The following is a 14,559-nucleotide window of genomic DNA, read 5'->3' on the forward strand; positions in this document are numbered from 1 at the left end:
CGTAGAAACAAGGAGGTGGTCGTAGTGTTATGCCTGATCGGTGTGTGCTTCACATTGCTTCATGTGGCTCATCCAGAGGTAAACATGACTGCCAACGAACAACAGTCGCTCCCAGAGCTATCGGCTTCATCTTCACTAGCATCACAGAAGCGATCATGGAGCTTCATTGACTCATCACCCAGAATGTATTCAGGCTCGCTGTATAAAAACCACAGTCACTTCTTTGGTTCGTGTCCTCAGATTCTTTAGACTCTGCTTTCAGACCTTTACAGTAACGTCACCCCAAATGATTATGAGGTCTTAACAGCACTAAATGATGACTGATGTGGAGTTGGACCGAACATAAGTTACATGAATTCCAGTCTGGCTGTTCAGAGTGAGTTCCATTGCCGCATATCGGATACATGTCGGATTTCAGTACCACATATGAAAGTGTCTCATATAGGAATCGAAAATGTCCGATTCAGTGTGTTTTTTTGCTGTTCACACTGCCACACAGACAACACATCTGTGTCACATATGAAGAGAAAGATTGGATTTGGGCCAATCTGTGTGAACAAAGCCATAGAGAGGCGTATGCTGGTTTCAGTTCCAGCACACTCTGCTGTAGCTGTGGTCAGTGCAGCACTGTGGCTACTGTAACTCATTGGACTGGTGGGGAGAGGGACAGCTGTCTAAATGGACTCAGGCACAGTCCCATGACTGCTTCAGCAGAGACAGAGTGCACTGTCCGGCACACAGACCCTTGCTGTTCCCCCAACACACAACGCTGGCCTTTCATACTGTATGGTTTGTACTGTATGCCTGGCCAGCTCTCTCTCGCTCTCTCGCTCTCTCTCGCTCTCTCGCTCTCTCTCTCTCTCTCTCTCTCTCGCTCTCTCGCTCTCGCTCTCTCGCTCTCGCTCTCTCGCTCTCTCTCTCTCTCTCTCTCATCACTATTAAGCTTCTGGAAGTGAACGCTGGCCTTTCATACTATATGGTTTGCACTGTATGCCTGGCCAGCGCTCTCGCTCTCGCTCTCTCTCTCTCTCTCGCGCTCTCTCTCTCTCTCTCTCGCTCTCTCTTTCTCATCACTATTAAGCTTATGGAAGTGAGGCTAAGGAGGTCTTCTCTACTGCTGAATATACAATCAAATGCAAAAGTTTCAGCGCCCCTGGTCACATGACATTCTGCACATTTTAATGCGCAATTACTGTTTATTTGCTGAATTTAACAAATTAGAGAAAAATAAAACGTAAAATGCGGCGTGTTCAAAAGTTATGGCACTGTTTATGTTTTGCCTCAATCCCATCTCTTATTTTTACCCCTATCCCTTGTTTGTGAGCGTCACCTTGCCTCTTCAAACTGAGTTGCAAGGGGTAGTGGTTGAAATCTTCTTCCTCTATAAAACGGGCCATGCCTCAAATTTAAAAGAGCATTACTTCATTAACAGCTACTAGCGCTGCTCTGTAGGCGACCCTGCCAGTCTGCAGTGACAGCAGAGGAGGGTAAAGTTCAGCTCCTCACTGCTGGGCTTTAGTTACATTTAGAGCATGATACGCCTGTACACTCACTGTCCGTTTTATTAGGTACACTTGCCTTGTATTTACACACTTTGTCCATTTAATCAGCTCCACTTACCATATAGGTGCACTTTGTAGTTCTACGCAGCTTGTCGCAAACTGCAGTCTCCAGTGAGTCTGGTGTGTAGAACCTGCAAGTGCGCACTGCTGGTGATAAACAGTTGTTTATGTTGGCTGTTCGAAAGGCGTTTCCTTTTTTAAATGTTTTAACTGTCAAATGTTTTTAATATTATTGAGTATTTGTTGCAGCTGTAGTTTTAATTTCATAAAATTATGATTAATAATGTGACAAGTCATTCCAGACTTTTGAACAGTAGTGTAGACCTTTAGTTTAATTGGTTGAACAATGCACATTAAGGCCTTATCAGCCATAAAACAAGCATGGGTTGTATCTGGGAGAAAGTTTGCTTGGGCAAACGTCTGTGTGCATGTTGGTGTGTGCATGTTGGTGTGTGCATGTTGGTGTGTGTGTGTGTGCGCGTGTGTGTGTGTGTGTGTGTGTGCGCGCTCTGCTCCATGCAGCCTGTTGGGTGCTGATTAGTGTGTGTGGTTTTGGGAGAGAGCCCAGCCTCTGTTTGTTCTTCAGCAAAGTGTACTTGTGATTTGAATTTCCGGGAGAAGAGGCCAGAAATGACAGTATTTTCTCCTGTCCTGCTGCTGCTTTGGCTAATTTCTGCTGATGTGTTCCTATGGATGTATGGCTTACACTATTCTCCCTGATGCACCGTGATATCCTGGTCCAGTTTTTTTGCCCTCAATCCCTGTTCGACTCGTTTAAAGGGACCAGATCCTACATTTTACTTGTATTTAACTTTTTTCCTCTGAAGTTGACTCAGGATGTTTAGAATTGAACAGATTGTTTCAGTCACTGTGCCTTTAAGGCTGATATATGTAAATGAGCCATTCTGTTTGATGGTCTGCTCTTTAATGTGACTCATTCAAAAAGCAGTCTGGGCTGAAACACTCCTTGTAACATCAGGGTAAACGAGCAGGCCTAAGCTGTTGTAGGCTGAATAGGTGAATGTGTGAAGAGTTTCATTTTGAAACGCTGTATGTCCATTTGTGACTGTTTTAGACAAGAATACCAGCTGATATATTAAGGAAAACACGTTTGTTCTCTGCTGCGTAAACTAAACTAATCAATTTAATTGCTCCACCTGTTTTCCACATTGTGTACTACAATACCTTATACTAACAATGTTTGCTATCCGTTGTCAACAGAGGAGGATGGGTTCCCCTTCTGAGTCTTGGTTCCTCTCAAGGGTTCTCCCTCCTGCTCTTAGGGAGTTTTTCCTTGCCACTGTCGCCACTGGTGACGCTCATGGGGTTTGGGCCTGGATTTCTTTCTCTAATGCTGATTTTTTTCTGTAAAGCTGCTTTGTGACAACACCTGTTGTAAAAAGCGCTATATAAATAAACTTTACTTACTATACTTACTTACTAATAATTGTGGGATTAATCATGGGATGGTATCGCTATTTCTTGCATATGTAAAGCCCACTTCCAACAATATTTATCGTGAGGTGAAAAAACTCTTGAAAGTGGCCTATAATGAGTTTCAGAATGAAACCCTTGATAGGTAAATATGTTGGTTTTCATGACATTACAGAAACAAAATATTCAATATTTTCCAGCTTTAAGTTTCATATGTAGACTGACTGTATGGACTGGGAGGTGAGTTGTGTTTTGAAACTAGCAGTACTTGCGTGCTACATCAAACTGCTTTATTTGAAAGTGATGTAAATTTGGTTTTCCCATCATATAGGCCCCGTTGAGTATCACTAATGAGTCCAGTCTGATCTCTGTGTTTTCGTGTAAAACAATACAGTGCACACTTTAAGTGCATGAAAGTGGTTAAACTAGTCCATCTTGGGTAAGAAGTGCTGGACTAATTGCTATAAATGGCTTTTTTTGCAATGATCATTTTGTAATGTTTTCAGTGTTGACTTGCAATCCAGTTTGATTGATCACTCTGATAGTTTTGGCAAATAACTTTAATATTCTTCAGTAACATTGTGATTTTTGGTTTGCATGTAAAATGATACTCTCAATTAATACTTTTTGGATTTTTTTGGCTTCTTATTTTATAATGTATTGAACAAGCCACCTTAGTATTTCAAGTTCTCTACACTCTTATAAAAGATGTTTGTTCAAGGGTTCTTTAGTAAAGGGAATGTTTCTATTCAGAATGGTTCTGCTCAGAACCATGAGTTCTATATAGAGCCATTTGATGCTTAACTGACTCTTTGAAATGCATGATGAAATCGTTCTTCAGATTGATGGAGAATATCTTGTTTATGGTTCTATAAAGAACCTTTTTGAAAAAAAGTTTTATAAAACACCAAAAAGGGTTCTTCTAATGCTCCAATATGAAGCCTGTAGCAGTTTAAGAGAGCGCAATTTTCAAATCGATCAAATTGCTGCAGTATTATAGCCTACATTACAAAAACATTGTCTTAAGTTTTAAGAGGGGAAATTTAACCTGATAACACAGAGCTCATGAACTACCTGTAGATAAGGTAGACCAATCAGGTAAACAAATCTCAATGTGTTGTGACATCACAACCACGTCTTACTGGAAGTCTGGCGCCATGTTCAGGGGTCAAGCCGATAGGTCGATATTCTGGTATTCTTGGCAAAAAAAAAGGCCTGAACCTCAATTTATAGAAATTAATCACAATTTAAATTGCAGTCGCAATATTAGTCAGAAAAATCGCAATTAGAAATTTTCCTCAAATCATTCATCCCTACTCAGAGCAGCCTTTATTACAGTGAACCTTTATAAATGTTTGTCAGTTGTCATTAAGGTTAATGCAGGAGCCCAAAATTACAAACGCTGCCCTAATAACGTAATCAAGGACGAATCTCTGAATCAGCTCTCATATCAATTTTTTAGATTGCATCAGAACATTCCTGCTCACAAGCGCCGGGTTTATCGCTAAAGGAGGCCTTGTTACGTCATACCTGCTGGATCTATCACTTAATGTATGCGTGTGTGCACATGTTCGGTGTGTGGGGCATTGTTTGTTTCTGTTGTAGATAAGCATATTTCAGCACTCTGCCTGACTGTCTGTGTCTGTCTCTGTTAAGGGGGAAGTGAGGGTCAAGGCCGGATTCTCCAGCGATTCCCAGAGAAAGACTGGGAGGATAACCCCTTCCCCCAGGGCATTGAGCTAGTGAGTACACACACATACACACATATATATATACACACAGATGTACACCCCCCCCTACACACACACACACACACACACACACACTGGAGGGATCAGTTTAATCTAGAAGTCAGTATTTACTGAGATCGTGCCCTCTCTCATAATTTAAATAAGCTTCATAAACCTCATAAATGCTCTGTGAACATTTACATTTTTCTTTTGTGCTTGTACTGTACAAATATTTACACTTATCTGTAAAATCTTTTATTCACAGTAAGGGAGTTTTGGTATTTTCCCATATGAAAAAAGTGAGACCAAGAATTCCAAGATTTGAGCTTTTTTGCCCTGTCCTTATTGATGCTACGACACAGTTAATTCTATATTTTCTAATTCTTATGCTCCTGTATGTTGTGTTCTCTCTATCTCTGTCCCTCTTTATCTCTTTCTTTCTCTCAGTTCTGCCAGCCCAGTGGATGGCAGCTGGTTCCCGAAAAGCTGCCCGCTTCCTTCTTTGTGGCTGTTCTCACAGACATTAACTCAGAGCGCCATTACTGTGCCTGCTTCACTTTCTGGGAGACTGTAGAAAACCCTCAGGTGAGGAGACTGAAGCACACAGAAAGAGAGGAAGGCTGGCACTGGCATCCAGCTTATGTTTTTTGAGTCATTCTGTTTGAAATTCAGTAGTGAGATTGGCTTCAGACCTTCATGCAAATGCCAATGTTCACCATGCAGCATCTGCAGATGAAGTAGTGAGAAAAGCTATTTTTGTGTGCACAATTAGCTGTGAAAGAAGAGCCCAGTGCTCTGTAACATCTGTGTACAATGAGCGGGCCTAAACGGTTGTAGGCTAAATGTGTGAATGTGTGAAGTGTTTCCTTCCAAAATGCTGTATGTCGATTTGTGACAGTTTTAGGAATGAATAATAGTATTAAGAAAAACTAATTTTTCTTCCTTATAAAGATGAATCATGATATGGTATTGGTATTTCTTGTATATGTAAAGCCCACTCCCAGCAACATTTATCATGGGGAAAAAAACCTCTTGAAAGTGGTCTGTAATGGGTTTGGGAATTAAACCCTGATATTGGAGTGTTTTCCTAGGTAAATGTTCACCATGCAGCATCTGCTGATACAGTACTGAGAAAAAGCTATTTTTGTGTGTATGTGTAGCTGCAGAAGGAAGAGCCCAGCGAGGCTGATGAGGACGAGACGCCTGAGCTCCTTCAGCCAGCACAGCTCTACGCCCCCAAGAGCCTGGTGCTGGTGTCCCGCCTGGACCACACCGAGGTGTTCAGGGTGAGCCCCCACACATGCAGGTCTCCTGAAAACGATAATTCAGTCAGAAACCAAGTAGACCCAAGGTAGTTGATCAGCCAGGACATATTTGGTGTCTGTAAATTGCTTCTTTAGTTTTGCACTGAATCTATTAGGCAAATACAGCTGACAAATACTGAAGATGTACTCTTAGTTTTTTGCATGTAACACAAGCTGCACTTACTTATTAAAGGGGAATCCTATTGGTTTGACAAAAAATTTGCATAATTAAGTCATTAGAATGTAAACAAGATTGTTCAGTCATTTGATGTGAAATGGTTTGTTCCAGAGAAACTTGCAGAGTCAGATTTATTCACAGTAGTGACTAAAGAATAAAGAGCCAGACATGGGAGCAGTCGTGGGCTGGAGGTTAGGGAACCTTGTGCCCGGAAAGTCTCCGGTTCACTGTCCTGAGCTGACAGTGCGTGACTGAGGTGCCCTTGAGCAAGGCACCTAACCCCCAACTGCTCCCCGGGCGCCATGGATAGGGCTGCCCACCACTCCGTGTGTGTGCGTGTTCACTAGTGTGTATGTGGTGTTTCACTGCACGGATGGGTTAAATGGGGAGGTAAAATTTCCCCGTTGTGGGACTAATAAGGGTCACTTAATCTAATCTGAAATGCGTAATGTCTCTAAACGCTCACTCACAAAGTTATTACATGAAGGTTCATGTAGGTTCACTGTCCGTTTTGGATAGTGAGTAACATGGTTACATTTGCAGTGTAGACATCCTGTCCCCCAGTTCCTATTGCCACCATTGAAAACATCGGAATCAGTATGTTTCTCTACAGTGAACCATTTTGCATAATTTCACTCTGCATGACTTACATCTCAACAACTGAGAAAAATCGAAGGAATTCCTCTTTAAGTAATCTCAAATAGACTTTGTGTTTTCTGAGACTCTCACAGCTGTTATAAAAACTGAGCCAGTGGTTCAGCTTAAGCTGACCATCCTGCTTTATTCATTGCAGAACTGCCTAGGACTTATCTACACCGTTCATGTGGATAGCCTTAACGTTCCCTTGGAAACGGTTATTGGGAACCTCCTAACCTGCGTCATTCCCATCGCTGGAGGGTCTCAGGTAAGATTCACATTCACACATATGGTGTGTGCCGTGTGCCATGCCTGTATACAGCCACCCCAGCATGTTAGTGGATGCATCATGCTAGACAGCTGGCCTTGGTCCCAGTGCTAGTGCAGGAGGGCAGCACACAGAAGCTGGAGAGTGCAAGGTGCTTTTTATTACCCAGAAAATTGAAACTCCAGAGTATCTTTCTGGTTAAAAGGCCTTTGTCTCTCCCTTCTGTGTACATGTATGTATCTGTGTGTGTGTATGTGTGTGCATGCACGCAAATACAGATTAAAGACACCATTTTTTTTTTAAATGTTGGATTAATTCCTCTCATGAGTGGATGACACAGTTTTCCATTAAAGCAGCCATAATCTTAATCTCCCCCTCTCTCTCTGCTTTTCTTGTTACACATAGATAACCATAGATTAACCAATATAATTCTGGTCATGATAAAGCCCTAAATATGTAGCAGTAGTATTTGGTAAATGAGTCAGTGTTATTTCCCGTTGTACCATTAATGCTGTCGCCATACAGTATTTTAAAATCTGTGGTGCTATTAAAGGATTGTTTAACATTTCTGCACGTTACTGTGGGGCAGTGGTCATAAGGCTAAATGACGGCTCGAGAAGGCTGGGCGTACACTACATGACTTAAAATCTTAACAGATTTCTAAACAGAGAGTATCACAAACTTAATGTCAGTTTGTCACAAAATTTGGTCCCATTTTATATTAAGTGTCTCTAATAACTGTGTAGTTACACATGAATAACATATGCAACAACACTGCAAGTACTGATGATTTAGTCAGTGTTACAGAAGTACAGCCTATGTAATTACATATGTGTATCAACTTCAGTTTGCCTCATGTAATTACACAAGTGGATCTTCTGCACAGGAACTTTCCTGTAGTGTTAAAGTTATGACATAGATTAATTAAATTAAATAATTAAAGTGGTTATACAGACATTGCTTTGGGGTAATGTAACACATTTAATTAATATCATAAAGGTTACATTTTAAGATAAGGGGATGTCTGCTGTACTATCACATTACAGAATGGTTTAAAGCTGAAACTGCTTACAATGTCACAGCACTAGCAATATCAATGCTAGCTAAATGTTAGGAAAGCTGGCAGATACAGTGTAAGTAATGTCTTAATGTAAGTTATTACATACTTTCTTTTACAGCTGGAAAAAACAAAAACAAAGTTGTTCTGTTTATAAATACAATTACATTTATGTTATTACCCTTGTATAATTACATGAGTGAGAATAGGCTGTTACAACTATCTAGATACAATTGTGTAATTACATGAGGCAAAACTGAAGTTGATCACACAAGGTGTACTTCTGTAATCCATCTGTAGCAGTGAGTAAATCATTAGTAGTTACGTTGTTGTGGCATTTGTTGTTCACATGTAACTACACAGTTATTAGAGACACTTAATATAAAGTGGGACCCAGAATTTCTTTGCTTTGTGTCGTGTGGGCGCTTACACTAGACCGCATGGCAGCAAGTTTTGGCTATGAATAAGGACTCAAACTCCCAGATCTCCTCAGACACCACATGACACAAGCAAAGCTAAACTTACTGGACCGGACCTGTTTGTGCTTTTATGTGTAGCTAAGGCACAAACTGGGGATTAAAATGGGGCTGAGAAACGCAGATGTAACAGTGAGAGCTGGAGAAATATTTCACTACAAACTGGCAGCTGACTTGAAGTTGTAAAGAGAGTGCTTTGACATCTGAATCCATCAATTATGAACATGATAACGGCTCTTATCTGTCTGTGTTTTGCACGCAGCTACTCAGTCTCCACGCTCCGCGGTTCAGATGGTGTGCATGCACGTCTCTTTGCCATTTTCTCTACTAGCTCTCTGATTGGCTGTGGTTTAAATCACTCACTAAGTACATCTCTGATCCTTTACACTCGTGAACGTTTTGAGTCATAGATATCAAACATGTTTGATTATATCGGAGACCCTCTGATCACTTTAGAGTTTGGTCGGAGGGCTAAAGATTCACTCGTTTGTCCTCTCACACTACTAGATCATCCACGCCGTCAGACACTTCCGATCAAGCTCCTGACGTGGAAATTAGCTTCAAATGTGTAGTGGATGCCCAGCTTAAAGGGGAACTCCGCTCATTTCTCAAAAGTTACACATAATTAAATGGTTTAGGTGTAAATGGTAGTGGTTTGGTGTGAAATACTCCATTCTGGAGGAACATACTGAGTCAGAATTGTTCACAGTGGTGGTGATAGGAACCAGACGTCCACCTCTAAAAGCTCCCTCACAAAGGTATCACACAAAATGGTTAGGTATACGCTGCCTGTTATCTGAGACGTTGTTTACCGATAGTTTTGTGATAATGTTTTGGCCTCAAACGCCTTGTTAGTCCATTTACATCAACATTACATATAAAACCTCAGAAGACAAGTGTAGGTTCACTAGTGGTTTTGGATAGTAAATACAATGGCTGTGTTTATGTTGTAGTCATGGTGACGCCTAGTTCCTATCACCACCTGAGTCACATCACAAATGAACCATTTCATAACAAACCACTCTGAAAGACTTTATTTACATCTCTACCACTGAATTACGCAGACATTTTGAAAGGTTCCCACTTAAGCCCTTTATTTAAAAACACTGGGTGTTGTTTGTCATGGAGGCAAAGGCTGCTTTTGTCACCTTTTTTGTCCAGTGACATTTGAGTTTCTCTGGCTTTGGGTTGTCATGACACTTTGTTGTGGTGAAATGACATAGACTTTGTAGCCAAGTGTGTGTCAAAGTGACATAAAGCTGATAATGACATAGCAAGTCAGGCTGGTGAGCATTTTCTGTAGTTTGTGCTTTTACCATTTATAAGACATAAGCTACGTCACATCAGCATTGTCACTTTCGTATTCACTAAGCTACAGACGCTCACATGCTGTATCATTTCACCCAAAAAAGTGTCATGAGACAACCCAGAGTCTGAAAAAACAGCGTCACCAGACATCTGAGTTGACAAAAACCAGCTTATTTGTCAGTTAACTTTATGAACACTGCCCTATAGTGAGGTGGTACCAACTGATCTAATACCAGTGTCAAATCTTGCACATGGCAGTATTAAAACTGGGTCCTCTTTTCTCAGCTGTGTTATGGTAAAAATGTTAATATTATTTATAAATCACTATGTTACACAAAAATGCTTCCATTGAAGTTAAAACCCTCATCCTGTGTGTTACAGATAAATGATCCCCCAGTCTGTAGTTTATCTGACTGGCTTCTGGGTTGTTTCCAGGTAACAGTTACCTTTTTAGCAGCTTCAACCAATCAGCTCCTCATGATTCTGCCTGTTGATGATCAGAAATACGATTGTACATGGACAGCTTATGATAATTGCTGCAGTTTTGTCACTGATTTGTGTTTGCTCTCTGTTTATTTTGCACTTAACCAACCAATCAGTAAGTTTCAAACCAATCAATCTCCTTTTAAAATTTGCTTTTTTATTTGACAGGTTTATTTAAAGGCAGGACTGTTCGAGATTTGCTTTCTCTGCACAAAAACCCACAATCTGTCCTCGTGCACTATTTTTCCGACACACACATACACATGCGAGGCTTATGAGGGCACTGCTTGTATCTTGGCTGGGTGGACAGTGGGGGTGAACATATGGGCTGGCAGGGTGGCAGATGGTGTCTAAGCAGGCCACAGTGTGTGTGAATGACGGTCTCGGAAACACACACACACGAACAAACGTACACACAGTCTTGTTTTAAGCTCCTGGCTCTGACCTGAACACATCAACACTCCATTTTTAGCACAGAAAATGTTGTATTATTACGCCAAAGTGTGAACCTTTGGACGCGACCTGCTTTCTGTCTGGTACACCAATGCAATGGGCCACGTTGATGGCTTCATATAAATTTATTTCTAAGGCATTTTAAGGCAGACTCTTCAGCAAATGTATACAGTTTTAGTCCTTATCCAAAATGTAGTTGATCACCATAACATAATTTGGTGTTTAAAGTGTGCTTCTTCCGTTTTACACTGGAACTGTGAGGCTAATGTAGCTAATGAGTAATAAAAGCTTATACCACGAATTGGCATCGTGCAAACTGTGTGGTCTTCAAACCATGTAGAGTTGTTAAGTTATATCAGATATATGTATGTGGTTTCTGATATTGTAGGGCAGGGGCGTCCAAAATCCGGCCCACGGACAGATTCAAACTGGCCCCCAGCTTCTGTTTTACGATTTATTATAAGTGGTCCTCCAGCCAGTACGTTGCAGTTCTTCCTTTCAACTGATGGTGGCAGCTGACCAGACGTGCAGCTTCATTTAGTGAATGACATTTAGTCAAGACTACAGACATAAAGCTCAAACTAAACAATGAAAACTGACGATTTTGGCGAGATGGAAAACTTCTTATCAGAGCAAATTCAGTCGTTCAGTACATATTAACCCTTTAAGATCAAACAAAAACATGGCTACACTGCGTTTATTTGATATGTGAAGAACATTACTTAACAAAACCAAAAATGTATAGATTTTTTTAGTTGGTTTCACAAATGATATTTTGCAACAAGTAAACACTTGAATAGGAATATAATGAGTACATTAGACATGTAAGATTGTTACTCTTAACAATTTAATTATTTATTATAAGCTCTTTTCAATCCAAATTGCTCTGAATAACAATCCAACGAAAAAAGAAACCCTGTGCATCTTTTTTTACAGTGGTAGGAAACACAGTAGCTCACAGAAAGCTCAGAATCTTTTCGTGATATTTTGAAAACGTAATATTTTGAGTCATTGTGAATAATTTGTCGGCCCTCAGGTATTTTAAAACAGTACAATCGGGCCCTCTTTGAAAAGAATTTGGACACCCCTGTTGTAGGGCATACTGTTATGCATAAAAACAAACAAAAATACACTGCAGAGATAAAAGCAGTAGTAGTCATACCGAAGCCTAATTTTGTTCATATTTGTCTATTACTAGTGTGTAATACAGCTGTTATATATAGCGGTGTTACAGGGGAAGATGAAGTGTTATTATGGTGGTTTTAGCTGGACTGTTGCTTTAAATAGTGTTGTAACTATGTAGCTTGTTTTGCGCTCTTTCAGGTTTGCTATTTTCACTATATAGTAAAAGATACGCAACGTGCATACATGAGTGTAGTTATAAAGATGTTATAATGTTATCTATATCTTTGGGCAGCTTAAATTGTTTGAGCTTGACGTCTTCATGTACAGTACTGTCCACCCTTCATTTATTTAATTTCCAGCCCAAATGTTAAGTACAAGTTATTTATTTTTCAGGAGATTTTCTGAGGAGACGTAATCCACTTCTATATAGAAGAGGAACGTCTAAGGAATATAGGTTAAAAAAATACATTAAAAAAATGACTATAAACGAGTAGGCCACTAAAACTGTTCCCATTTGATAAACAGTACTGTAGTCTTGGTGAGAGAGGAGAAAGTCAAGGTCCACTCTGGCTTCAGGTCTGAAAAAAATCCGCAGGTGCTTTTGTCCATCCATCCACTATGAGTCATCAAAGGGGAAATCCCACTGAGAGTCCAGACCTCAACATCACTGAATGTGTTTATATTTCTTGGATCATGAGATTTAGAAAATACAACTTCTAAGACTGAACTTTGGAGGTGGTGACAAGAATATGTATATATGTATTAATAAAATATGATAATGTATACATGTTTATATAACTATATATCTGTATGTATGTGTGTGCATTTATATATATATATGTGTATCTATGTATGTGTGTGTGTGGGTGTATATATATATATATATATATATATATATATATATATATATATATATATATATATATATATATATGTATATGTGTGTGTGTGTACGTGTATCTATCTATATATATATATATATATGTGTGTATCTATGTATGTGTGTGTGTGTGTGTGTGTGTGTGTGTGTATATATATATATATATATATATATATATATATATGTATGTATGTATGTGTGTGTGTGTGTGTGTGTACGTGTATCTATCTATATATATATATATGTGTGGTTATATATAATTATTGAGAGTTCTTTGTAAGTTTCTGTTTTGTTTTTTCATGATTCTAAAAAAAGGAATAACTTAAAAGCCGTTTTGACTGGAAATGAAATAAATGAAAGGTGGTCTCTGACTTTTGCACAGTACTGTAAAAACCCATCACACTCTCCTTTGAGCCCTCGGTCCAGGCCGTGGTCTGTGTCTAGCTAGGCTAGCAGTTAGCAGCCAGCAAAATGTGCTTTTACTGGAACTTTGGGCGCTTTGCTGCGTGCCAACCTCTGACACACTTCTCCACAGCCTGCAGTGTCTCTCAGCCCACATCTGGGGCCGCTGGGTAAAACCAAGAGAGAACGAGAAAAAGAAAGTAAAAGTTAGCAGTTACTAAATGTGCCTTCAGCAGAAGAAAGGAGTGGGAAATGGTTTGCTGAGAAAAATGGGGGATGGAAGCCTGGAATGTATTTGTGTGTGTGTCTGAGAGGGGAGGGGAAGAAAGCGTGTGAGAGAAAGTGAAAGAGTGATATTTATTGGCATAGTGAGTCTGCAAATCCAGCTAGTCTCCACTGCGATCTTCAGCATCCTGGAGGGCATTTTTCCTGTTCCTCTGCCAGGGACAGAGTCAGGGAACTCTTCTTCTGTTTGTTTTCCCAGAGAATAGCTCAGTAAAAGTTAATTTACTATCAAAACCGCTAGTCTTGTGCAATTATAAAATTCCTTGACCTCACTGGGTCGTCATTTTCTTTTTTTTTTTTAATGTAGGCTGTTTGTGAAAGTATGATCAATTAATGATGTACCAGCAAGTCAAGAAAGCAAAACATTATTCTTTAAGGGGATTCCAACAGTGTTTCAAAGAAATTGTCTATAATTCAATGGTCTAGATCAACCAGTTCATTCAGAGTGGTTTGTTTTGAAATAGCTAATTGTAGAAAAACTTACTAACTGTCTTTACAGTGGTGGTGATAGGAACAAGGGGTTGCGATGTCTGTAATGAGTATCAACATTTTATTTACTATCCAAAACAACCAGTGAACCTGTGTCTACATTAGCTTTTATATGTTGATAATGATAAAGTATGGAAAAAATATGTTCCTTTAGATACAATTTTGCCTTACATCACTGTGCATGTATCTCTCTGCCATGAATGGAAAATGTTATTTTTACAAAATAAAAATTTGAAATATTGATTTATGATGTGGCCTCAGACAGAGGCTGCATATTCATAACCGTTTCATATAACTTTCTGTGGGAGAGCTCCTAGAGGCCTTGAGCTCTTTGGATATCTGGTTTCTGTCACTACCACTGTGAACAACGCTGACTCTCAAACAGAGCATTTCAAATCAAACCACTGTGAATGACTCTGTTTACGTCTTAACCATTTAATTATGCAGGAATGTTGAGAAATTGGTGGAATTCCTCTTTGTCTCACTGTC

The 14,559-nt window shown here is 39.7% G+C and overlaps 1 protein-coding gene across 5 annotated transcripts in view; it reads left to right on the plus strand.

Moving 5' to 3' along the window:
• The window catches only part of sbf1 (SET binding factor 1), a 96,845-nt gene that overhangs the window by 27,435 nt on the left and 54,851 nt on the right, over positions 1 to 14,559 (plus strand). For 3 of the 5 annotated variants that reach the window (XM_036563808.1, XM_036563811.1, XM_036563809.1), the window contains exons 2-6: positions 4,653 to 4,738; positions 5,174 to 5,311; positions 5,887 to 6,012; positions 7,002 to 7,112; positions 10,335 to 10,388. In XM_036563808.1, coding sequence (XP_036419701.1) covers positions 4,653 to 4,738; positions 5,174 to 5,311; positions 5,887 to 6,012; positions 7,002 to 7,112; positions 10,335 to 10,388 — 515 coding nt within the window. The remainder of the gene's footprint in view (positions 1 to 4,652; positions 4,739 to 5,173; positions 5,312 to 5,886; positions 6,013 to 7,001; positions 7,113 to 10,334; positions 10,389 to 14,559) is intronic. The other 2 variants (XM_036563810.1, XM_036563812.1) reach the window with 1 other exon arrangement.

Source organism: Colossoma macropomum, unplaced genomic scaffold (genome assembly GCF_904425465.1).
Source record: "Colossoma macropomum unplaced genomic scaffold, Colossoma_macropomum, whole genome shotgun sequence".
NCBI lineage: Eukaryota > Metazoa > Chordata > Actinopteri > Characiformes > Serrasalmidae > Colossoma > Colossoma macropomum.